Here is a 27,500-nt window from a genome sequence, read left to right on the forward strand (position 1 = left end):
TACTTATCTATTGAATCGCAACCAATTTTGAATCGTTTGCGCGCCTATTCTCCGCATATCCCAACATCAGGCAGCACTGATTTGTTGTTGTAGAGTAGCAAATTTACGTGGCTGCCGGCTCAATATGGCGACTAATCGTTTTGACAGTTCAGCTCGTTTCGTGCGATTATGACTTTTCCGTGTAGTTTGGTGAAAACACTAATCCTTTAAATTCGAAAAAGTCGCGCATTAATCCAGGTGACAGTGTTCTAATAACAATTCGAATTGCGTAAATGTAAAGGTGCTCCAAGACAGAATGGCTTTGAAGAAGGTCAAGGGAAACTTCGAACGAATGTTTGATAAAAATCTGACAGATCTTGTTCGGGGAATTCGCAATAACAAAGACAATGAGGTAAATTAAAACTATTAGCACAGGCGAAATGGGATCAATTAAATTGCAGATTTCTTCTGAGATCAAGGTGGATTGCATGAAAATTTATTTCGCGTGAGTTCTATGATGCAGATCGCCCGTAACGCTATTAATCCCACGGTGAATGGTGAATGGAAGAGGAGAAAGTTTTTACTACACTCATTAAAATGCGACCAATGGTATCCGGAGGAAAATTAGATTAAAACTGTTTTGTGTGCATTTGCATCCCGTAGAAAAGTGACTAATGTCATGTCGACTGCGTATGACGCGTCAAGTAGCCAGCGTCTGGTTTTTTATTTACATTTTCCCGTGGAAACATTATCTCAGTGCTAACAATGTTATCTTTCCACAAATGAGCGAAGATTATCACGTTGAATGGCTTTATGAACTCCATATAAACATGGAAGGCAAACCGCAGATTGCCTCCAATGCAAAATGGTTTTTGTGTTGCGTGTGGTTCTTTACGCCCCACGAATGACGCTCAACTGCCCACGAAAGCCAAACAATCTGCTACGGTTCTCGCTGGCGAAAATTCTATTTTTTTCTTTTTGATCTTGAGATGAGCGCCCGAGTCTTGTTTATGAATCTGCATAACGTAGTTATTTTAGTTTTGTAAAGCTTCCCCATGCCCTGCCACAGCTCTAGTCCTGCTTTAGGCAAAAAACTTCGCAAGCAAGAATATATTTAGACAAAAATATAACAATTGTACGTCGATTAGAAAATAATTCGGTGTTCAATCGGTGAACCATTATTTCCTCAAATTGCTACCATTTGGTTTCTCATAATACGTGACTAATAACATTCTATTGTTGGTATAACACCTCTGTAGGCACCGTTGTCGATTGCTGGTAGTACGCTTCAACTATCCTGAACGCCGTATATTTACATCTATTTTTACCCGGGACAATTTGATTTGTTTTACATGCTGAAGGGTACTTCCAAGCATTACCGCACATCCGTCCTTTCAAAAAATTCCAAAAATCTTTGATACATCTCTCCCCTCCATTGACTAGATCGTCCTCTTTTAAAACGAAATTCATTCATTTTTCTGACAAATGAGCCACACAAGTGTACACGTTTTAGACCTGAGAAACCAGATGCTGTTTATGAGGTAAATTGAGGCGCTGAATGGAAATCAGCAGTCCATTTTTAGGGTTTGTGTAAGACAAAACTTTATTAAAATCGATTCACCGTCTGTCTGTGTCACACGCACTTTTCAACAAAACGGCTAAACCAATCCAAACGAAATTTGTTGGACATATGGGAACTATGAAATCCCACGTAACAGTGAGTGAAGTAAACGTATGTGCAGTGCATGTATGCAAAGGAGGATGTGACATTTTTTTCATCGAATATAGTGAAGTGGGAATTTGATGAAAGGTCTCGTATCAAATTTTGCACCAGTATAGAAGCGTAACATACGTGCGCGTACTCAACAACGACATCTTCCCGGCTGGTGGGGCAGTGCAGAGACGCGCTCAAGTTCACTCTCCTCTGGGTTCCCGGGCATAGGAACATAGAGGGGAATGAGCGGACTGACGGATTGGTCAGGCAAGGCTCTGGTCTTGGCAGTCCCTCGGCGAATACGGTCGGTGTTCGGCTGGCGGCTGTCGCACTCGCACTACCTAGCAGCCGCGGGCCTGAGATGGCGAAGGCTTACAAGCTGTGCCAAGTCAAGGAGAATTTGGCCCGCTTATAACATAGACCGATCACGAGAGCCCCTGTGCCAGACGCGTGCAAATGCATTCAAGATTACGGCGGTCTGCACGGGGCACTGGCCCATAGGGGACCATGCCGCTAGGCTCGGCATACCCTACAACTCGCATTGCCGAAGCTTCGGAGAAGGAAGGGAGACCTTCATGCACTTTCTCTGCGATTGCCCAGCTCTAGCTAGAGTCAGGCGGCGGACACTGGGTGAACCATTCTTTAGGGATCTCAGAGGTTTCTAGCTGCAGGGTGGGAGAGCTGCTGTCCTTCGTGAATACTACGGGCTGGCTCTGAAGTTCCGAGCCGGCTGGACTCTGCCTCCCTGCTCCCATAACAACAGTCACGGTCTTAGGAGTTTGTGGCATCAAAACGGCGCACAAAAGCGCTAATTGGGCTCCTCCATAGAAGACATGCGCGTGCCAGGCTTCATGGAAATCCGGCTGTTAATGTCAAAATTATATTAGTTGAAACTTATCAATTTTATGCACATTATACAAATACAATAAAATGCACAAATAAATGCTGACGTTCATAAAGAATCTACTTTTTCCCAGTCCTTAAGGTCTTGAATCTCTTTACATATAGCAGGTGGCGCCATTTTGTGTTGAGCTTAAGAGGGGCTCCCCGAGCATGCGACGGGAGGGTGCAATTTTTTTTTTTTTTTCGCAGAATATGGTCGTGTGGGGTATCGAATCAAGCGTGAGGGCTCAAAATATAACTCCCAAAAAGTGTAACAGGTCTCGTTCTCAGAACCTATCCAATTGAAAAATCTAAAAAAATCGCATCCATACAGCTCTGAAATGTGCACAAATTAAGTTAATGATAGTATATTAGCATATTTTAGAAATTTTGCCGGAAACCACCCCTTAAGGGGGTCATCCCGTGTGAAGGCCGTTTTTTTAGAATGTTTTTGTGAAGAACTGGATAGAGATACAAATACGAATTTTTCACGATAGATTTATTAATATCTTGAGCGTGTTTAGTAATTTTTCCAGCCCAATTACATAATTCGTTATTGAAATACAGAGCAACTTATGCGCCCATCGCCGAAAAAAGGTGTTTTTCTGCTGCCACGCTAAAAGACACTGAGGTCTTCTTAAAGAAAAAAGGTGAACGGTATTTTAACGTACAGACTTAACTACTTTCCGCAAACTAGGATTATTGAAAAATATTAAAAGCTAAATTTTTGGTGCCGTTTTAAACTTCTTTTGTGAATTTTGGTGTTTTTTCAATGAATAAAAAAACTACTGAATGAATCGCAATTATCCTAATTTGCGGGCCGTAAAAATATGTTCTGAATCAGCCGTAAAAATTTCAAAGAATTTCGTTGGATAGATTTTGAGCTATGTGACAGCCGATTTTCAATATGCTGTTTCGAAAAAAACGCATTTAAAAAGTAGAATGTGATTTTTAGCCATAAAACCTTAACTGATCATTAATCTGCTATACCAAGTTCGTGAACTTTAGGTTTCTTAAATAAACACATGTACAGTCTTAACTTCAATTCTCGTCCATTTAGCGAAGTCATTTGAACCGATAAATACGCGCTTTACTACGGCGATCGGCATAAATCTGGCATGTGAGTTATTACGTGTTTAATACTATAATTTCCGAACAAAAAACCACTTTGCCCATAAATTCTACACTATATCTAGAGGCTGTCATGCGGAAGGTCGCGGTTCAAATCTCACTGGTGGCAATGGAATTTGCACCGTGATTTGACGTCGGATACCAGTCGACTCAGCTGTGAATGAGTACCTGAGTCAAATCAGGGTAATAATCTCGGGCGAGCGCAATGCTGACCACATTGCCTCCTAGTGTACCCTTACGGTCTTGAATGAAGTGCTCTAACACACTTCAAGGCCCTGATCCAATATGGATTGTTGCGCCAACGATTATTATTATTAAAAAACCACTTTGCCCATATATTCTACACTATATCTAGATACAATTGATGCAAAAAAAAAATTCCATTCCGCGAATCTGACATACGGGATGATCCCCTTAAGTTCGCCTCTCTCCGTTTTCTAATAATTCACTCAATATTTTTCTTACTCATGATTGCATCTATTTTTTTTAGATATAGCAACATTTGTCCTTTTTAAGGTTTTAATTGCAAAACAAAACCTTATTAAAATCGGTTCAATGTCTGTCTGTCACAAGCACTTTTCTCAGAAACGGCTATACCAATTGACACGAAATTTGGGGACAAGGTGGGAACTGTGGACCCCCAGACATGCAGTAATTGATATCGTTCTACGTTGAGATTTAGAGGGGGTCCCCATATATGCAAAAGGGGGGTGTAACATTTTTTTTTCACCGAATGTAGTCATGTGGGATATCAAATGAAAGGTCTCGATTAGCACTTTTCGAAGCCGATCTTTGTTAAAAAGGCGAGGAGTGGGAGTGGTGGAAAGTGATGATTCCTTTAACGGACCCATTCTCAGAAACTGCTCAACCGGAAAATCTGAAAAAATTCATGAAGCTGCCTCTATATGATGCCCAGGCCTCAAAATACTTTCCATATCGATATCTATTCAAATTAAGTTAATAATAGTATATTACCATATTTTTGGGGAAATTTAGTAAAACCCCCCTTAAGTTTATCTCAGAGTTATAAAAGTTGGTAGTAGTATAAAATATAATATGAAGCATATTATTCCCAAGTTTGAACAAAATCATACTATTACTAACCAAGTTACAGTAACCCAAAGTTGACTCGCCCCTGTAAATTTACTACAACTAAATATTAATATCACATTGAAGTGGGTAGTCAGACATGCTAAATGCATATACACAACGGACTACGTACAAATGGGATAGTTCTACACTTAAATATACTCACAGAATAAGGAAACAAAACCTTTCATACCTGAAGCGCCCAGCTTCCGGTTTCCCGACTTGTTTATAACTAATTCGCTTTTATAAGTAACTATATAAGTTTTGTATATTTCTGTCAAAACCATCTTTTCAATACAAATTCATTTATTTCATTGATCTGCCAATACCGATAAAATTGATGCAACTTTTGCCATTTAATGGTATTAAACTCAAAACAAGTCGGGAAATCGGAAACTGGACGCTTCAGGTATAAAATCTTTTGTGTATTTCTTTTATAGAAAAAAATTGAATAGACATTTGTCACATTAGTATCTAGCACGTAATATATGCATAAATTATGTGATCCATTTTCGCGTGATACTGACATTCATGATACGTCACAGAGAATCCCTGAAACGATTTCGATAAAATTGTCGGCAAAATGTTTTAGCAATTTTTGTTTTGTGTGAAACAAGACCTTATTAGAATCGGTTCAATGTCTGTCAATAAACGATGTCTTGCGGTAATGGAAACGAAGATGTTACGTTGGACCTGGGCGTCACACGTTTTGATCACATCCGAAATGAGGATATCCGCCGCCGTTATGGGGTTGCACCGATCGTGAATAAGTTGCGAGAGAGGCGTCTTCAATGGTATGGTCACGCAATTTGTGTTAACGAGAATTCACTTGCCAAGATTGGTCTGAACATCGAAGTCGATGGTAAACGACCAAAAGGTAGGCCGAAACAACGGTGGCTTGTACGCTGGATGGGGATTTAAAAGCTTCGAGATTGCACCCAGATCAGGCATTCGATAGAGCCAAATAGCGAAACCGATCACGACGAACCGATCCCGCTTATGAAAGGGGCAAAGGCTGAAGAAGAAGAAGAATGTCTGTCAATCTGTCCCACCTTTTTACGCGGACATCCCCTTTATATTCAACAAGGGGCATCATTTCGCGTGGGGATTAAGGGGGGCTCCCCATATATGTAAAAAGGGGAGCAACATTTTTTTCACAGAATATGGTCAACAATTCTGGAAATTTGAATGCAATCCAACAATTACTAACAAAGTTATAGAAGGTCGAAATTGTGTATTCCACGTGAATTCATTTTACTTCGACAATGACGGCTGCATTAATTTGAATACCAACTCGCTTCGCTCCGCTCTTCAATAGATGCCAGGCTCACGATCACTCATCTTCTCAAATCAGTCTAAGCGCAAACTTAGCGCTTTCGAACATTAATTCATATCTTTGTCGAGTTTTGAATTAAACAAAGCAGAGCAAAATGCCACCTACCGCGAGTTTCGGTCGCGGGGTTCCTCAAGGTGGAGGCTTGAGGCAGCGTCTAATGGGACGCCTCCACCCTGCGATCGAAACCGACCAATCGATTTTTTGCGGATAGTGTTCTATCCAGATGGATGTGCAGCTACGTTAGTACCATCGGTATCCAATTTTTGTACTTATATATGTACATACAAATGTATGCTTTGGTGCATGTAATAAAGTGGAAATATTCTATGTAGTTGTGTATAAATAACATATATGGTATGCGGCAATAGACAATGCTTATATAGATTGAGCATCCTTTTTATGTCTTTAATATGTACAAATATCTGAAAGTTTGAAAATAGATACATGAAGGAATATTTTTAATTTTTAGCTATCTGCGAAAAGAAAAACTTCCATAGAAAGTTCCTCACATAATATGAACATGAAATTTTTATACCTAAAGTGCCCAGCTTCTAGTATTCCGATTTATTTATCTTTTCTTATGGTTTGCAATGCGTTTTTTATTATTTTCTCTTTTTTGATTATATAGCTAACTATTCCTGAGCCGCATTTAAGGCCCGTTGTCATTTAACGTTGCGAGATTTCATTTTCATGGTCGAACATGTACTTTAAGGTACCCATTCTCCTACCTTTTTTAAGGTTTTGTGTAAAACAAAATCTTATAATATTAAAATCGATTCACTGCATGTCTGTTTGCCACACGCACACACACACACACACGAACTATGGAATTCCACGCATACCGTGAGTGACATAAATTTAAGTGGAGTTTAAAGGGGGTTAATATATTTTTTTTTACCGAAAAAACGAAACTGATATTAGTTTTGGCGTGAATTGTAAGTGCACGAGCAAGGAGTCAAGACCACGCCCCAAAGGGGCGTTATAAGATGTGGCTGACTGCAGAATCGTGGGAGCGATCGATGAGCGGAAGGGGCTGCCGGCTCTATTAGCCGCTGCGAATGATGAAGGGCATGAGAGAAGTTCAGCGTAGTGTACGCCGTGACAAGAGAGAATATACTATTATACTGGTCACGGAAACGGAAGATGCCACAGAACACAATAATTTGAGAAATGTATACCGCATCATGCAAATCTTTAGATGTTCCTGTAAAGGGCGTTACCGGTCTACTTCTCATCCACGATGACGAGCAACTGAAGAGGTAGAAGGAACACTTCAACAACGTTCTTAACTATATGACATTCATCAATGGCCATTCATGGTAACATGCGGACAGAGACTGTTTCTCCAAGCAGAAAAGAAATAATACCGACCATCAATGCACTAAAACGAAATAAAGCCGCTGGGTAGATCTACTACTTCCACTCGTACGGAAATCTTGGTAATTCAAGACCTTTCCCAGTTAAGATTTCAAAGCAGGGCTCCCGTTTTGAGTGCGACAATTGAAGGAGTATCTGCGTATTCCCTGACGTCGCAAAGATAATAAGTATAATAACCCTGGAATGCATCAAAAAACATCTTGAAAGCTTGATCGACAGAGCAGGCTTACTTCCACTCTGGATCCTCCTGCATTGACCACATCAACACCCTACGAATCATTTTTATCAGTTAATTATCCCCCAGCAATGGATTGAAATTGCCTGATTAACAGCAGTCGTTGTGGATCTGCACAGTAATTTGGCATTGACAATGAGAATGACGAGGTATTCATCAAAATAACATTACTTTTCGTTAGTCACAATTGTTTTGATTCTCGGTAAAACTGCAAAATCTAGGTATCAATTTGAGAACACGTGCCAAAAATTACAAGCTATAGTAATAAACTCGTATTCACTAACCGCTTATCTTGAAAACTAGTACTAAATTTGTTAGCAGTGTCTTATCCGGCTTCCCACCCGTGCAATTATCAAAATAAGAAGCCTTATTTACCGCTGTATTTTTATAAGTATTTACTTTTCTGTCATATGAAATTCTGATATTGGAGGTCGTAACTTGATTACAAAATGTAAATCATATCATTTTTTATTTATGGTTGCTACAATTTTTCCAAGCACATACATACGTAGATATGTGCTATTAGTGGATGCTCTATAGTTTTCCAAGAAGGATTGTCTATTGTCTTCAAAATTAGTTGAAATCTAATTTGTTAGATTTTATATGCATTTAGTGTTTCATTTCACACTTTTTTTTCCAGATCTAGTGTAGCCCGTTAAATCCAATTTGAAAATACGGTTAAATTGGTACCATACAACCATTTTATAACAAAAACAACCGCCTAAACGGCTGACTATCCGGCTTGAGATCAAATTCTGTTTATTATACTTAAATATTTAATCCCTCGATATACATAAATAAACACTAACACAACGATAAGACTCCTTTCATTCTTTATCAATATCGATTGGACAGCTGCCAAGCTTGTACTATCTGGAGAACTATACTGCACGTTCAGTTGACCATTACTGAGTTCACCACATCGCAAAGAAGCGATACTAAGAGCTGGACAACGCTGTTTAAAACAGATTTGACTAAAATATAGTCTCTGAGAGTATTAACTTATAAACTTATAAAACTACAGAAGCAAGCAATGACAGAAGTTTTCTTTAAACGAGATCTTTCTGGAACAGAAATCAATGAATTTTTTCAAATCTTCCAACTTGGGTTGAAATATATTCTTGACAATATTGTAGAATGCATGGTTCAGTTTTTTGTTTATCTATTTTACAGAGAATTTGGGTTTTTTAGGCCGTTGAATTTGCTTGATTGTGTCGCACTTCTCTGGAACCTGGGGTTGAAGAGTTTTTTTTTGTTTTCCATTAGATATGGTATGATTTTGGAACTAATAGGTTTTCAGACCTTGAGATAACGGGCGTCGCACAGGTGATTCCAATCTCCTACATGACCCTTGATCTATCCCCTGATGAATCATGCCCTATACACAGGAGATTCAACCCCCAGTATTCCGCGCATAAAGGCTGGGGTTGTTACCGTGTATGTGATGACGTGCATTAATTTGCGAGGACATGGCAGTGTCTGTCATCGTAACAGACCTTGTATAGCTAATTATAGCTTGCCACATCCCAGCGGGAATGAAAGGCAGAGCTTCCTTAAAGATTCATTTTCCATTAAAATCCGTGGATCCCAGCGGGATGAAAGGCAGAGCTTCCTTAAATCCGTGGAGTTGAATGGAAAATGAATCTCTAAGGAAGCTACACCTTTCATTCCCGCTGGGATGTGGCAAAAAAAATCCATTACGGATTTTAATAGAATCAGCGAGCGAATGATGCTTTAAAATTCTTCTATGGGAAGCAAACAAGCGTAACGTTCTCGGCAATCCATGTTTGCTCCCCTAGGAAGTGAGAACCAAACAATTAGGTGCATACCATATTAATCTTTCGAATGCATACGTTTGCTGTAGGAGATCTTTCGAATGCATGCGTTTCCTGTTAGGGATAAGATGAAGAAACACAAGAAAACCATCTAGGCGACATCGACACACCAATACCACTTACCTACCTCGTCCCTACTCGAAAGGTGCACGATTAGATTCCGTGCCCCTTTGTCGTTGGAGTTGCTCCTCCTGTGTATAGTCTTCTTGCCTAAAAACTTGTTTGGCTTTAAATAGCAAACTCATCTTTAATGTTACCATAGATACTTTTAGAGGTCTTATATAAGCTTACAGCGACTGGGATGGAAAAATCTTTTTAAGGTGCTTTGCAAATGCTACCCCTGTTTTGTAGCGATTTGCATTCAATAGGTCTCTTCATCCTTTTAGAAACCATCCACAGGGAAAAATGGACTTCGTCTGTAGCTCCGTAACTCCTGTTCTCGTTGATCACAGAGGGCTTTGTGGAATGGTCGACTTGCTCTGGCTAGTTGTTTTTTAGCATTCTGTGCTTCTAGCATTCTCTTCTCAAATTAACCAGCTGCAGTATCGTCACATTAATCTCGTTTGAAAAGGAAATAGTTTGTATGTGGAGAAAGTTTCACTTATGCGAGTGTTAGTCACTATTAATTCGAGATAGTAAATACATCAACGAGATAGTCTCGCCTCTTTGATTATAATTAAGAATTCGACCAAAATATGCTCTGCTTGCCACGAACTTTGTCAATAAAATTTGTTGGATTTCGACTGACTGGTATCGAACCTCTAATTGGCTCGACCACATCAGTCTCGATCATCATCAGTCCGCAGTAAATTTGGAACATAACTTCTGAATGTGCGCAATGAAGACTTCATCATGAACCACTTTCATGACTCGACTGTGGTTCAATAGTAGGAATCTTCCTCACTGTGCGAACAACATGAATCTTAAAAACTCATCGCGACATTCGGTCACTTGTCAAAAGAGCGTCATAAGATCTGGCTGACTGCAGAAACGAGGGGTTCATGACCATCGAAACCGCCTCTCTCGCAGTTTTCCGCGATCGGTAAAACCCCCTTATCGATCGCGGATACGCTCATCGCCACTAGTTCAACGCAAGGAGACGCTGTTCATTATCTTTTATAGTCGACTAGAGGGCGACAGGGCGGACGATACTGCGGAAAATTTTAGATTTGAGTCATTCGTTGATACGTCTACAATGGTTTACTTATGGGTTAGACCAACAACTTATTGTGTGATATAATAGTCCGGTTTTGTCGGTATTCAATGTACCTCTCAAATCGTAAGTTTCTAATATTTCGAACAGTTTTTTTCCTTCCGAACAAACGTCACCTTCCACAACACTACTCTCTACAAATTTCCTTAAAATTGATGTTATGCCTATTCTTAACCTTCTCGGACCATCCTTCGCTAACTTTGATAGTCAATATGGTTCTAAAAGTGTTAGCTGGACAATTGATGGGTACATTTGGGAGTCGACATTAAGTAAACCAATTTAACTGCCAGTTAGGATCCATTTACTGCATGATGAAGTTGCCAACAATGCGTCTTTCTTCTACTGAATTGAACTTAACGTTGACTCCAAATCGCTCGCTGACATCCCGTACGGGTTGATGACAACAGCAAGGAAAGCTTCAAGGACTGCCTCTTTTGCACAAACATGAAAAACAAGAAGGCGCCAGGTCTAAGGGGACTTGGTACTCGGGGCGTTCAACGCTTGCCTGAAGGAGGACAGGCTCGCGCTAATCAGCAAAGGAAAAGGATAGCCTGAGTTGCTATTTGCATACCGACCGCTGTGTATACTTGACCCAGCCGGGAGTGTTCGAAAAGTTCATCAAAAGTAGACCCGCTAAAGCGATGCGTGCTGCCGGGGATTTATCCCCAAGGCAGTTCGGGCTCAGAGAGGAGAGGTCCACGGTGGATACTGTTATGAAGGTCGTGGATGCAGTTCATCTAACCGAGGCACACAGCCGCCGATCTCGACGTATAGCACTTGATGTTTGAAACGCCTTCAATTCCGTAAGATGGAAAGATAGGCTGGCCACATTACAAAACTCATTCCACGTGCCGAGCTATCTATTCCGGATATCAAGGGATTATCTGAAGCGCTAGAGCACCGGAGGTGAATGGAGGTCCATCCTAGGGTCAGACCTCTGGAACGCTTGTTAGGATAGTCTGCTAAGACTCGACATGCCAGAAGAGTCGCGGCACATGTTGCCGGACGCACTTAGGAACATTACGCAAAGTAACTTGTCATATTGATGCGACGAATAAACGGATGTATAACTGCACATGGTTTCAGCCTTACGCTGAAAAAAAATCAGAAAGAGGATCTCGACTCTGCGTCACACATCGATCGGCGAGTTGTCTATAGAGTCAAAACTAGCGGCTCAATATCTTCATTTAATGCTGAATTCAATAATGACCTTTTTCGAGCGAATCAAACCAGCAGCAGACAGGGCTGCAGTTAGAGTCTCAGCTCTTGACTTTCTTGACAAAAGAGAGAGAGAGAGACAGATGAACTGTGCGCCTCATCGACAATTTAGATCCGTGGCTAAACTAAATTCATGGTCAGATTGATTACTTGCTTACCCAACTTCTAAGTGGGCATGGAGGTTTTCAGTCTTACCTGCACCTTACCTTACATTACCTGATTGTATGCTCTGCTCTGAACTGGTGGACTACGTCGAACACACATTTTTCTCTTGTGAAAGGTAGGACAACTTTCGTTAGCAGCTTTATGCAGACACAGGGGAGCTCTCTACAGATAACATTGTCAGGGAGATGCTGAGGAGCGCTAGTAGATGGAGTCGTATTGTGCATTATTCACGGGCTCTTTTTGTTGAGAAGTAGGTTGAGCTCGACCGGCGGAGGGTGCGGTAAATTACCAAACCACTGGTGTTGCCAAAACCAATTCGGAAACTTCTTGCGCCATTTTGATGTTTTAGAAAACTTCCACTTTAGATACGGTAGTTTCGTTTTTCAGTCCTGCTCTAGTGTTTGTAATTAGATCAGTAAAGTGCGGCTCCGCATTCAAAGTACCTGTATCCGTCGAAATAACATTTTTTTTTTACCAAAAGAAAGAACTTTATGCAAAATTATAGACCCAACGAATAATTAACAAAACAAAAGATAAATCACATCATCATTTGTGCACAAAGTCACATTATTCAATACATCTTAACATTTTATAGAACATCTTAAGGGGAAATTCTTGCATTCAATTGATTCCATTCTACCAAATCAATAAAATTAAATCAATGCTATTCAAGTAAGCCTACGGCATATCTAACAATATCTTTTGTTTCTATTCAAATCCAGGCGAAATATATAGCTCAATGTATAGAAGAAATAAAACAGGAACTACGTCAAGACAATATCAATGTGAAGTGCAATGCCGTCGCTAAGCTGACTTATGTAAGTGTTTCTCATCACAAGCAAGAACTGCCAGGCACTCGTTAAAGTATGTCAAAAAGTGCACTTGAAGCATTTAAAAAGAATGTTGAAGTAGCTCAAATGCCTTTGCATTTGTGCACTCTACCGTTTATAGAACGCACGTTAATTGTTTCGTGCGATATGAGTGACTATGCATGTGCACATACGATATGTATCTAAATGACTTACTTATCCCAAAAACAGATTCAAATGCTTGGATATGATATATCGTGGGCAGGATTCAACATAATCGAAGTGATGAGCTCGTCGAAATTCACATGCAAACGAGTAGGATATTTGGCAGCAAGCCAATGTTTTCATCCAGATAGCGAGGTATCTAGAAGGATTTAGTTTATGAGACGGAATGTTTACTCACTTGTTACAAATATTCTACCTCTTTTAAGCTCCTTATGCTCACCACGAATATGATTCGAAAGGATTTAAACTCACAGAACCAATATGACGCTGGCGTTGCTCTAAGTGGTCTAAGCTGCTTCATTTCAGCAGATTTGTCTAGAGATTTGGCTAATGATATCATGACATTGGTAAGTATTTAGCGTTTCTTCATTCAAATAAAATATATTCTGATATAACGAAGTTACTTTTAGTGCCCTGCATTAAAACCAAGTATAACCCCTGCCCCCTTAATGCAATCTATATTTTTTAACTTCCCTGACAGATGAGCTCAACAAAGCCTTATTTAAGAATGAAAGCCGTCCTTATGATGTATAAAGTTTTCCTTCGGTATCCAGAAGCATTACGACCTGCATTTCCTAAACTAAAAGAAAAGCTGGAGGATCCCGATCCAGGTTTGGGTCCAATTTCAACTTTAATAATTCTTTCTCAATTAACTCTCGATTCCAAACAGGTGTTCAATCTGCGGCCGTTAATGTTATATGCGAATTAGCACGTAAAAATCCGAAAAACTATCTCTCCTTAGCGCCAATTTTTTTCAAACTCATGACAACATCAACGAATAATTGGATGCTTATAAAAATAATCAAATTGGTAAGTGTAAATAAAAATGTAGCAGAAAGACTATCTTGATTTAAAATTAACTAAAAAAAAATGATTTTCACATAATCTTTGTACATTTATAAAATGCAAAGTTTGGCAGTTTAACAGCTATTGAACCAGCTCTCGGAAAACGATTGACCCAACCTCTGATTGATATAATTTCCAGGTTATAGATTGTTATAAGTGCCATTGTAATTGTCGTTGTATGAATTTATGCCTTAACACACTTGCGATGCATCAAACGGAAACATTCGATCGATACGCTCGAAAAATATAAATAAACGAATCATCTTCTCATGTTGACGCATCCACATCGCTAAGTAACATCTCTCCTCTCATATTAAATACATGACTCAAGGGTGATCTTAATTTATGGGGAGATCTGAATGTTTATAATTTTTCATAATTTTAAGCTAAGCTCGTATCATTGTAGTGCTCGAAAATATTATATGCGATACATCGCTCTCTTAACAGTTTCATAAAATTTCGCTATTGACATTCTTTGCGAGTATACCTCGGTCAAACAGTATTTAGATATTCTCACTCCCATCTCATCACAATCGATGATCAATATTTTGGCGTCCACTCTGATTCTTAAACGATAGTCATGTATTTCCAGGTGGCACACCAAGGATATATTACTAAATTTAATAAATTAGCAAACATCGAAGTCATGATGTTACTGCCCCTTTAATCACATGTATTAAACACAACTGAATCTATGCGAAACGCGCACCCAATTGATTTCTGAGAGAAACCTCTCGCTAGAGTTAGGATTCTAGGAAATTGAGCGTTTCAAATTAAATTATTCTTTGAAAGTGAATCTGCATAAGACAGAATTTTCGACGGTCGACTTCAACGAAACGAAAAAAAGCTGGCCGAAACAACGTTCGCTTGATACGGTGATGGCATTTTGAGGCTCTATACAATCAGGACAAGACCGAGCAAAATGGCGCAACTAAGACTAGCCGACCCCACTTCTGAATGGTACAAAGGCTCGAGAAGAAAAAAATCGACGGCATATGTCCTTTTGAACTTTTTCTTTAGATAGAGATCTTCGGGGGTCAATTTTCGTCAATCAGCATCGATTGCGTCTAGAATGGTATTATAGAGGGAACAGTACGCTCACAACAAAACGGATGAACTAATTACAGGCTCGATTCGTTTAAAAAATGTCAACTTTCGTCACTTTTTTTTGATAGTTCTTTCGCAATTGAACATATTCAGTCGGTAGTTATTGCCGTCGAACCTACGTGGTGACATTGCAATCAGGGGTGTTTACAGTGGCAGCACAACATCACTCACTAAACCATTTCTTTTTATCACAGGGGCAGGCGAGTCCTTTGCCTGCTGTTAATAAATCAGATTGCAGGTTGACTTCCCTTGACTTGAAGAATCGATCTTTAAATTCTCTAAGTGGGGTGAAGTCAGACCAGCTTATAAGAAGTCGATAATGAAAGAGTGGGTGAAGAATAACCAGCGCAGAATGTGTGGTTCTCATTTCTGGCTGGGATGTTATGGCGCCAATGCAATACAGTGATAAGTGCAGTGTTATATGTGAGGTGACTCATAAAAACCGTGTATATAAGCATAGGCTAATCACGGGAACATGTCCGATTTACCGAAATCGCTTGTTCTGTTTACGACATGTGTTGTTACCGACAAGTTTTAACTGATCGCCATATATCATATAACAAACTTGGCGCGCTGTAAGTTGATAAAACGGGTTGCTACGCATATGTCATTGATGCTGCTATTGCTCATAATCGCAACACCGAGCAGAAGGAGGTGAAACTATGAGCCATCAAGTCAGAAAATCAAAGAAACTTAGCGTCTGAGGATATTTGCAGTTCCCATAATATTGTCAGTTACCGATATTGTAACAAAGTCCTTTACGGCTTCCTTAAATCCTTAGACTCTCATGCAGTCTGTTTCAAGCCATACAGAAATAACAGTTGGGCTGGAAAGTTCGTAGGCTAACAGAAAAAAAATATTTTTTAATAAAATTTGATTTTATTATTCAGCATAGTTGCCATCGCGGGCGATACAAGGATTATAGCAGTCACAATTTTTGAATACCATTTTTAAAGTCGTCCGGATAGCTCAGTGGTTAGAGCACTAGGCTGTCATACGGAAGGTCGCGGTTCAAATCTCACTGGTGGCAGTGGAATTTGCATCGTGATTTGACGTCGGACACCAGTCGACTCAGCTGTGAATGAGTACCTGAGTCAAATCAGGGTAATAATCTCGGGCGAGCGCAATGCTGACCACATTGCCTCCTAGTGTACCGTTACGGTCTTGAATGAAGTGCTCTAACACACTTCAAGGCCCTGATCCAATATGGATTGTTGCGCCAACGATTATTATTATTATTATTATTTTTAAAGTACGATTTATCTTGAGCTTCAAAATAAGCCTCAGTTTCAGCGATTAGCTCTTCATCGGCGCTAAATTTCTCTTCAACGAGCATTCTCTTGAGGTCTGAGAAAAGGAAAAAGTCCTAGAGAATACGGTGGATGCGCAAGCAATTAGAAACCCAATTTAGGCAAACTTGTCATCATTTTCGTAGATTTGTGACACGGTGCGACCTCTTGATGAAACAACACTTTGTTTTTGTTTTTTTCAAATAGGGCTTTTTCCGCGATTTCATCCTTCAAATGCTCTAATGATGTTATAGTCTTCATTAATGTTTCTCCCCTTCTCAAGATTGTCAATGAATATTATACCACGGGCATCCTAAAATGTTGATGCCAGTCGGTTGTTGCATCTTTGGAGTCGGTTTATCACATGCAGTCCACTCATATGTTGATTCTGGTGTGAAATAATGAAATCATGTCCGTTGTTACATATCGACGTATAAATTCGGGTTTTTTATGGAGGAAGAGCTTTAAACACTGCTCAGAATCGTCAACTCGTTGTTGTTTTTGTGCGATTGTGAGCTCGCATGGCACCCAATTTGAATAGAGTTTCCGCATACCCAAACATTCATCCACGATATATGTTTGCATGCCTCTTTGTGGCGTCTAGTGCGTGCATGGTTCTCGGTGTTCATTTCGCCTCGCCTCGGCAAACCACTTCTCAACGGTTGATTTGCCTAGTGCAAATCCGAATAATGTCTAATGTCTATCCCACAAACGTAATAGTCCAACAACTGTCAAATTTGTACAAGAGTCTTTTGAAGGTTAGTGTTAACTAAAAATCATATGGATTTAATCCGCCATCTGTGTGCTAGTCTACGAACTTTTCGGCCCAACTGTTACACCATCCTGCAAAGGTGCTCGATTCCCACTAATGTACCACCCGCCTAGGAGCTGGAGGATGGAGCTTTTGAGTAACAGTGGTAGTCACTTTCTAGGTGCTACTACCATATAGCAACACAGAAGAGCACTCGCACAAAACAGTCTCGACTTGATTTTGTTCTTGAGATAATTGCATTTGCAGATGTTGGACTAAGAAGTGAACGCGGGTCTAGCGCTGTTATTGCATCGTTCAACATCGAGTTCGACAGAAGCGACTTTCTAGATAATTAATTGATCAACGCCTTCGATATACTGGAGAATGCGATGACCTATCAAACTGAGAGCCTCCGTTTTGTTGGAGTTTATTTTTAGTCATTTGTCCAAGGTTCATGATCGATGAGAAAGCAAAAAGAATCTATCAGCGTAGTTGAGGTGTTTGAGAGAGATGTCATGGTTCATTGAAGCCCTTCACGTCATTAACAAGAAAATAACAAGAAAAATCAATAATATCGGTGAAAAAATCCGTCAGATACACTCCCTGTGGACAATGTTGAAAACCTTCTCGGAAGCAATGAAGAGCAGGTTTAAACTCCGCCCAATGTCCCAAGATGATTCGAATGGTATTAATGTGGTCAACGCAGGAGGGTCCAGCGCGTCTACTCTTTGTCAATCAATCTCTCCAAAATTTTCTTTGATACGCTCCAGGATAATCTTTTCGATGGAAGGGACCATGCGAATATCCCTCCTATTGTCGCACTCAAGACAGGTACCCTTTTTTTAGGATCTTAAAGATCATCTCCTTTCTTCCACTCTGTGGGAAGGAAACTGCAAGAGCAGCGATCAATAGCTCTGCGGGGAAACGGTCAAGGCCAACGGCTTTACTTTGGTTCAGTGCATTGTTGGTCAAAGTGATTTCTCTTCTGTTTAGATCTGTTTCATCTACAAGAGGCAGAAGTTCTCCGAATGAGATACGGTCAAAGGAGTTCTCCTATGTTGCGTGATTATTGCGATCTTGATTGGGAATGTGATCTTGAACATGCTACAAAATTTTTAGTTAACGAGTTTGATATTCGTTTGTAAAGTTTTTTTGCGATTGAAGTGGGCTCTGCTATAAAAAATCTGGGTGGCTAATAGGAAGCATATCTCCATTTGTAGTAATCTGGAATCAAACGTATTCTTATTCTATATACTTGCCTCTATCGCCGGAACTACAATTATAATTTTACAGTTAAAGTGGAATTGTATGGCAAAACCTTCAAAAATCGGGTCTGTTTTTCATCGAAAATCCATGAATTAAAATAAGAAATTACTAACGAAAATAAATAATCGTGGTTCGGACGAAAACTACTGATGTCTAGAATAATGTGTAAAAATTTCAGCGCAATCGGATCAACAGAATTTAAGTTGCGCTTTAATTCTGTTGCCAAAATTGGCTTCGTGAAAAACTCGTTTAAAGTTTCCGTTTTGTAGGGACGTCAACATTTTCTACTTTTAAAATATATATTAAAAAAAAATCGATTTTCGGAAACCGTTACAAGAGCCTTTCCTGCTTAAACACCATGCTGAAGCGTTCCTTTCACCTTTTTAGCTGCTCATTTTTCGTGATACAGTTCTGACTTCTGTTACACCAATCCAATAACTTCCCTTTTGTCATCATGCACACTACGTTAAATCTCGGGATTTCGCACGGCATTAGAGCTCAAGCGCGCCACAGTCAGCATAATTACAGCGATCAATATCACTTCCGTTCATCGATCCGCTTCCACAATTCCGCAGTTCGTCAGATCTTATGCTCCCCCTTGGAGACTTGGCCGACGACCTGCATAGCACCCGATAAAAGAGCATTTGTGATGATGGTCCAATGCTCATCGATATTCTCAATGTATCTTCCACTTACGAGCGACAGCTGGGTTATATAAGCAGTCGATGTTGAATTTGCTCTCACGGCTCTCCAATCTTCTTAGAAGTGGCGGAAGCATCATGCAGGCGAAGGCAAGCGACAAGATTCTGATTTTTTGAGTGAACCCGATGTCAATGTCAAAGCGTCTCTTGTTACCACAGTCAGAAGACCATTCCTAAATCTACTGCTGATCGCAAATGGTCAATCTGATTGCTCATACGGCACTGTTAGGTTAAAACCTAAGGGACCTTATGGCTAGCTTGAATAATATACCACCAATGACGAGGCGGTGGAAATTGCAGGAACCATAAACCTCCCATTATCGTTACAGTCACCAATGCCGTGTTTCCTCATCATATGTGTAGTCGCCGCGGCTTCGTGACGGGCACAGAATTTCATTTGCTTTTTTCTGAATTAATTTGCTCAAATAATGCATTCTATAATGTGCAATTACCTTCAATTTCGCCGCATATTGGACATTATTGAATGCATTCGAGCGATATGATCGTGGCAGAGAGGATTGGTTTGCCGCATGCATATGTTGCTGACAACATGAACTCTCGAAGTTCAAAGCGATCGTAACGGCATCGGGATCTGTTCGTGGGGGACAGCTGATTAACCGCCAGTGAATTGTGAACTTCGCGAGTGAGGCCATGGATGGTAGGAGCCTTCTGAGAACTAGTGGCTCGAAAATACAGTGATTACAGTGAATTTGGAGTGATTTAAATATATTTTTCAAATAAATTGAAACTATGTCCAAAAATATATTACATCAATATTTCAACTGGAATGAATTTTGGGTAGAAAATTATGAATACCGGCATTTCAAAATTTTGCCGTTTATCACAGAATTCGTTCAATCGTTTACGTTTAAAGTAGATTCTTTGTCTTCCGATTCGTGCATTTGTTTGTTACTAGGTGGACCCTAGTAGGTTCAGGGTGTTGTTCCACTGGCAACCAAGCCCAGGAATGATCTGATCGTAACATAGCAAACAAAAATTTAATTCTGACGCTTTAAATCCGGACAAATCATGACGTCAGGATGGCAAAACTTCATTAAATCGTGAGTACGTTAAGCTGTTTCCGAATTCATTCGCACAGAAACTTGGTGCAAATTTGTCGTTCTTCGACTGGGTGTTAGCAAAAAAAGTGGTGGTAGGTCAATGGGAGAATCCGTCGAAAACTCCCCGCAACATCAAGCATCGAGCGAACATCACTGTTAAACATGTCTATTTTTCGCAACAGACTTCTAAGATGGTTGCCAGTACTAGCATACACCTTGATGTCATCTAAGTACATCAAGTGTGTCAGTTCGCACTTAGCACGTAGGCCATACTTTATTGCAAAACCATTCCCTCTAGCATCATTCAGTGGCCATGAAAGGGGCTTCAGTGCCATACAAAACCAAAAGGGATTCAACGAATCCCCCTGGAAGATACCCCTCCGTATACGGATGGGCTCTAAAGTATTAGCACCCTCAGATGTACGCACTGATAAGGTGGTATGCCCACTGGTTCCTCGCGTATGTTACATTCTGGACACGTCGGGAGTGACTTTCGCCATACCGTCGTAGCCGACTTCATATGACAGAAAGTTTCTGCTTTAGTGTGTCCAGAATTTCAACTACGGGTGTCTCAGTGGGGATAGCATAGTTTCTGTAAACCCTCTGCACTTTATTTCTCACCCGGCTGCTGGCATTGACAGTGTAGATCTGTATCAGTCTAGCAATGTTCTGCCTTAGTGAGTCCCGGCGACGTTTCAGACGAATTTTCCATGGTGGATCTCTTCGGTTGCTCAAACCAATAACACGAAAGCGAATCTTCTGACCATGCAATTGCAGCAGCGATATATCGGCACACATTCGAGACTGAATCTCATCATTGATTTGGGATAGAATTCTCGGAATTGCTGGAGATGCATAGAGCCTGGGATTGCCTGGTCTATGCAAAGGATCCATATCCGCTCTTTGGAATTCGTCCCGAAACTCAGCGGAAACCTCAGCTGGACGGTGGAGAAGAGTGCTTCGGCGAGTATTGAAACTGTTGCCTGCATTGCGACGTGGTATGGTTGGTGCCGCTGCCTCTGCCCCCATTGACTTTTGGTCACCAGTTTCCGCGATAACCCCAAGTCGAACATGCTCCCTGATGATAGCCGGGATTATGTCACTGCGAGTAATAAAGCGGTATTGGTCTGCGATTCGCTACACAGTCACGTGCCCGAATTGCGGGAATAGCTCGACGAATCTCTGGTGCAACAAGGGGCGGTAAGATGTTGTACCCGACTTTATGATGATTTATATGATTTTATTATTTTAGTTATCATTTGTCATTTGTGACTTAGAATTCCTCCTTGATCCCGCAAAATTCACATATATAGGGACATCCTCTCAAATAATGGCCTGGAGATGTCGACGAAAGGCGGGAACCTCAGAGGCCGCGCCTCATTGAAAAACTGAGGCAGAGAGATCAATGATAGAGGCTGCGATCCTTCATGGATCTTTCATCTCTCGATCGCCCCATTCGAGTCCAAAGGTTCACGGCTCCATGCGTGCGGTCGGGCCATTTTTTTTTATTTTCCAAGTTTAGCTTGCATTTTGTTTTAACTCTTAGGCTGTCGCGAATTCGCTTTTGAGTTTGAGATCCGGTGCGGACCCACGCATCGGTACAGAACGTTAATTTTGTATAATGGCACGTGAAGGATCGAACCAACCCGTCGAAATTTATCAGTCTTTTTAATTGTTTTGTATTTATAACTCTGACGTAGCAAATCACGGATCAGTTTATGCTCCTCAATGTACCTGACTTTAATGGTACAGTATCAGACTTATTCTTATGGTCGACAAACATACGGAGATTATGATTTTATTTTGATATTCCAAATTTTGCTCGCGTTTAAATCAAACCTGGAGCTATTAGCGAACACTTTGGATTGATAAATCGATCTTTTTCGTATCAAAATTACCTCTGATAGCATCGCCAATACTACAGACTTGATACAATCACGTCCGTGCACATTCCATGATCCTCGTCTTCAAATGGAATTTGGAAAACATTCTACATAAGGATCACGTATTAATATGCCATTTCATCATGGTCAACGGCGTAACGACCGGCATTCGACCTAGACCTGCTTCAGTAATAATATAAATTGCACCGGGTTTCATCCACCAACAACATTAAACCCCAAATATATTAACATTTTATGCAGGAAACCGGAAAATTTATGGTTTGGTCCCATCCAAATATTTATTTCACGTACAGCACACCACATTTCTGAACCGCGGCTTGAGCGATTTCAAGCCCAATGAAATACCAGAGGAGCAATCATAGTATACCATCTCACAATCGTATTTGTCACCACAACCATTTGAGTGTCTGTCTCAACCCGCTCCAAAGTTGTGAAGCTATGCAGTTGTTGTAGTCGCAATATTTGGTGAAAACAGCATGATTCATACATAAGCTAATGTACAATTTGTTTTTACATACCTGTATGCTTACTACATAATGTATTCATATTATTTTATTGTTGTTGCTTTTCAGTTTGGCGCTTTGACTCCTTTAGAACCCCGGCTAGGAAAGAAATTAATAGAACCTCTTACAAATTTGATTCATAGGCAAGTCAAACACCATTTCTACATTAAATAAATATCAGTTCTGCACTAGTTCAAGTACTACGGATTGTTTATTTTGCAATTAGCACGTTGCTCCTTTTTGGTTAGAAATCATCGCAATGATGAATTCAATTTTCTTTAAATCCTACCCACAGCACCTCGGCGATGAGTCTTTTATATGAATGCATAAATACGGTAATTGCTGTATTAATTAGTATAAGCAGTGGAATGCCAAATCATAGTGCCTCTATACAACTTTGCGTACAAAAGCTTCGAATACTGATTGAGGACTCCGACCAGAATCGTAAGTTTCCAACAATTGCAATTATCTCCCATGGACTCACCAAATGTATATCTTACTCTAGTGAAATATTTGGGACTGCTTGCAATGTCCAAAATCTTGAAAACTCATCCCAAAAGTGTTCAAGCCCACAAGGACCTTATATTAGCTTGTCTGGATGACAAAGATGAATCCATACGACTTCGAGCCTTGGATCTGTTGTACGGAATGGTTTCGAAGAAAAATCTTATGGAAATCGTCAAGAGACTGTTGGGTCACATGGAGCGGGCGGAAGGGTCCGCATATCGGGACGAGTTACTTTACAAAGTGATCGAGATTTGTTCACAAGGATCGTATCAGTACGTTACGAATTTCGAATGGTACTTAACAGTTTTAGTTGAATTAATTCAGTTGGAGGCGGGATCAAAGCACGGTTTGTCTCAATGTTTACTTAGGATTCAAAATGAAATAACTCACTCCTCTTCATCATTTCAGGAGGAGTGATTGCTACACAACTTTTAGATGTTTCCATTCGGGTCCAAGCCATTAGGCCGTTTGCTGTTTCAGAAATGACAAACTTATTGGACACGTTCCCGGTATCAAATCAAAGCGATTCAATGTACGAGGTTTTATATGCTGCTGCTTGGATAGTCGGGGAATTCGCCAGGTAGGCTAAATTGACAGTGGGCGCGTCAACACTTTAATATTATTCATCCTTTTTAGTGAAATAGATAATCCTGAAAATACGTTAAGCATTTTACTCCGACCAAGACCACTACCAGGTCACATTAAAGGTGTTTTCGTACAAAACATAATGAAATTATTCACAAGACTGGTAACGACATGTCTCGAGAAACGGGATGTGAATGGAATAATAAAGGTAATATCAGGTTGTCCACAAAGTTTTCGCACAAATATTAATGTGACAATTAAAAAGCAATTAGCAGACAAACCAAAACAACAGGTACAACATGTGATATCCCAATGGAAAGGTCAGAGTCCTAACTATAAAATGCATGGTAAATTATCCTTGAAGGATCAGTGTTGTGAAGGATATTCAAGGATAAACATGGAATTCGACAAAGTACATTTTCGTCATTGCATTTTGTACGAGTTTCAAATGGGGACGAAGGTGCCGAAGGCGATTGAAAATTTGTCGAAGGTATTCGGAGAAGGAAAGGTAAAGCGCAGGACAGTTTACGATTGGTTCGAAAAATTCTACAGCGGAGACCTGACACTTGAAGATGAACCTCGCTCAGGAAGACCCTATACGATTGACGACGATATCCTGCGCAACAAACTGGAAGCGAATCCTTTTCTTTCGACACGTGTGCTTGCAGAGGATCTCGGTGTATCAAAATCAGGAGTAGCAGTAGCCATTACGCGTCTTGGATATGTTTTGAAGAGCACAAAGTGGGTACCGCACGAACTGACTGAGCGAAATCTGGCCGATAGAGTGAGAATTTGCTCCGCTAACCTTTTACGGAACGAAAACGACCCTTTTTTGAATCGATTGGTAACTGGCGATGAGAAATGGATTGTGTACGAAAACGTAGCGAAGAAACGAGCCTACACTCATCGAGATCAACCGGGTCCATCGGTAGCAAAGCCGTCTATTCATCAGCAAAAGCGAATGCTCAGTATATGGTGGGACGTTCGTGGCCCCATACACTACGAGCTTTTGGGACCAAACGAGACCATTACCGCCGATAAGTACTGCGAGCAGCTCGACAGATTAAACACCCAGCTACGTTCGAAACGACCAGCATTGGTCAACAGGCGAAATATTGTCTTTCATCATGATAACGCCTGGCCGCATACATCTTTAACTACTCAGCGAAAATTGAGTGAGCTTGGCTGGGAAGTTTTGAGTCATCCTGCGTATAGTCCCGACCTTGCTCCTTCTGATTACCATTTGTTCAGGTCCCTCCAACATTTTCTGGATGGTAAAAAAATGACTTCTGAAGCTGACCTCCAAAGTGCACTTCGCACGTACTTTGAGGGGAAGGGGGAAGAGTTTTATAGAGGGGGGATTTTGAAGTTGCCCGATAGATGGAGGGAAGTCGTATCTAATGGAGGCAATTATATATTAGATTAAATAATTAAAGGTTTTTATAAACTTATCTGCTGAATTCTGTCTTTGATTTTTGCGAAAACTTTGTGGACAACCTGATAGCATTGTCCAATTAGATGAGGATCGTTTAACAATAAAAGAAATATTTGCAGTACTGTGATCAAGTCCTAAGTCAACTCTCCACTTTCATAAGTTCGAGCGATATTGAAGTGCAGGAGAGAGCCAATTCAGCATATGTCCTCATTGAATTGCTACGTTCCCAGTTTTCTGCAAACGGGGAGGCAAATCATACAAACGACATCATCTCTGATATTCCAATAGTCCAAGAAGAATCTTCAATACCAATTATGGCCATCGAAATAGTTCAAGAAATGGCACTACTCTTTGTGGGCGACCTAAATCCAGTTGCTCCCAAGGCTCAACGGAAAGTTCAAGTTCCGGATGGGCTGAATTTGGACGAGTGGATAAATACGCCGCCCGATGATAGCAGCTCTTCCAGCGAAGAAGAACAAAACGATTTGTTCATCTCAAATGAAAACCATGATAGTGACAATAATCGAAGACGAAATGACGATCTCTCAAAAGAAGAGATTGCAAGGCGGAGAGAAGCGCGTATGATCGAACAAAGTAATAATCCTCATTATCTTAAGAGCAATGTTAGACGTAAATCGGATGAGTTGACTCTGAATGATGGGTGCGAGGATATTCCAATTGCCGAGCTGGCGCTGGAAGTTCCTTTACAAATACATTGTAAGTTTTTTTATTGAAATGAATGCTGTCGATTAATCTCACAACACTGACCCATTTGAACTCGTAACATTTAGCCAAAAAACGATCAGATCAATACCTAATTGAACAGCAAAAAAGTGCAAAGAAGAAGGCCAAGAAAACTAAGAAGAGCAAAAAATCAAAACACAAAGTGAACTACAGTTCAAGTGAATCGGAAGAGGAAGGTATGATGACCATTCTTGATATGAAAAATATATATTCGTTTGCATTATTTTTATTTCTTTATATAGACGTTAAACCTCTGCATGTAGTGAATACGACAGCGGAAATGCCTGAAGGTGCTAAATTTTCAGACTCGGACGACAAGGAAACTGCTTATGATCCAGATGACCCCCATCGAGCATTAGATATTGACCTTGAAGGGTATTTTGTTTATATTTTTCATACACAAGCCTATGCATAAACTCAACAAACGTTCTAATTTAAGCAGAGCATCAAATGAAACCTATCAGCCACCCAGCAAAGCAAGCCAGAGGCAGGATGTGAATCTGTTGCACACTTTATCTCAAAAGCAAATCGACAGCAATCCCACAGCCTCTACAAAACAAGAACATAAGAAAAAATCAAAATCAAAAGATAATCATCATACTTCATCCTCCACGAGTAAAAAGGATAAGAAAGACAAAGAGCGAAAGGAGCGGAAGAAGAAAACCAGCGAAGGTAATAACAATGAAACCGATCTTTTAGGTACCCCCATTAAATCATCAACCAAGGAGAAACGCAAAAAAGACTCAACATCATCGTCTCACAAAATTAAGGATAAAGATCGCAAGGAGAAAAAATCAAAACACAGCAAAAAAGAGTCGAAATCAGGCTATGAGGAAGCTTGTGGAATATCGACACCTAGCAAGGAAGTTTTCTAGGAATTACCAACTAACTTTAAAAGTAATATTGAATTCAATGTACATGAGATTAGTTTTGTCTACAACTAACCTAGTTACACGCGTTTATCATGTCGCAGGAGAGAAAATGATAAAGAATTGAACAATTATTTAATAATCCAATTATAAGCTTTAAAGTAAGCAAAAAAAGGAAATATGATAAAAACTATATAATAAAAATAAGATCAAATGTGTTTTTTCGCTGTATGAGGGATCTTGTACTCTCAACAATTCCTAAGAATCACTGATAAATTTGCACCTAAATAGCTCAAAGGTAGCTAATATTGCCGCTTTTTAACTGCATTACGGATTTATAACTGCTGCCTCCTAATTTTAAGATATCATTGCTCTTTCCGTCAAGTAACTTATCCATTCGAAACGTCGCTATGGCATCCAATATTCAAGTTGGTGGTACTGTGCAAGGAGCAATTGAACAGTCTGGACAGCAAGCCCGATTACCCTGCTTTGGGTTCCCGGTGATAGGAATATGGGAGTTGGCGTCCTACTGGCGACTGTAGGGCAGGAGAGTTGAGGCACAGTCCTGTCGCCACTGTGTTCACAATCTATGGAATGACTGCAAACCTTTGCAGCTCGCGTACGCTCTCAAGCTGCGTCACGTCACCCTGCGTGCGAACTTTCGCTCCTGTATTCATTTCCATGTTTCATAAAAAATCACGGTGAATCACGTCACCTCAACAAG

General features: G+C 40.3%; 1 protein-coding gene across 3 annotated transcripts; it reads left to right on the top strand.

The window, feature by feature from the left end:
• Window positions 1-115: 115 nt before the first annotated feature.
• LOC119657012 (AP-3 complex subunit delta) lies at window positions 116-26,983 on the top strand. 3 transcript variants are annotated; one of them, XM_038063757.1, is made up of 15 exons: window positions 116-391; window positions 12,897-12,992; window positions 13,215-13,343; window positions 13,415-13,555; window positions 13,690-13,819; window positions 13,879-14,018; window positions 14,120-14,193; window positions 22,932-23,080; window positions 23,142-23,489; window positions 23,552-23,723; window positions 23,780-23,936; window positions 25,283-25,880; window positions 25,955-26,083; window positions 26,150-26,282; window positions 26,347-26,983. In XM_038063757.1, the coding sequence occupies exons 1-15, from the start codon at window positions 296-298 to the stop codon at window positions 26,780-26,782; spliced, it is 2,928 nt and encodes a 975-aa protein (XP_037919685.1). In that variant the 5' UTR covers window positions 116-295; the 3' UTR covers window positions 26,783-26,983. The 3 variants fall into 3 exon arrangements, with proteins under 3 accessions (XP_037919685.1, XP_037919684.1, XP_037919686.1); XM_038063756.1 differs by lacking the exon at window positions 14,120-14,193 and adding an exon at window positions 22,706-22,779; XM_038063758.1 differs by lacking the exon at window positions 14,120-14,193 and adding an exon at window positions 22,706-22,779 and having other exon boundaries at window positions 26,350-26,983.
• Window positions 26,984-27,500: the final 517 nt, after the last annotated feature.

The sequence above is a fragment of the Hermetia illucens genome, chromosome 5, assembly GCF_905115235.1.
Source record: "Hermetia illucens chromosome 5, iHerIll2.2.curated.20191125, whole genome shotgun sequence".
Lineage (NCBI taxonomy): Eukaryota > Metazoa > Arthropoda > Insecta > Diptera > Stratiomyidae > Hermetia > Hermetia illucens.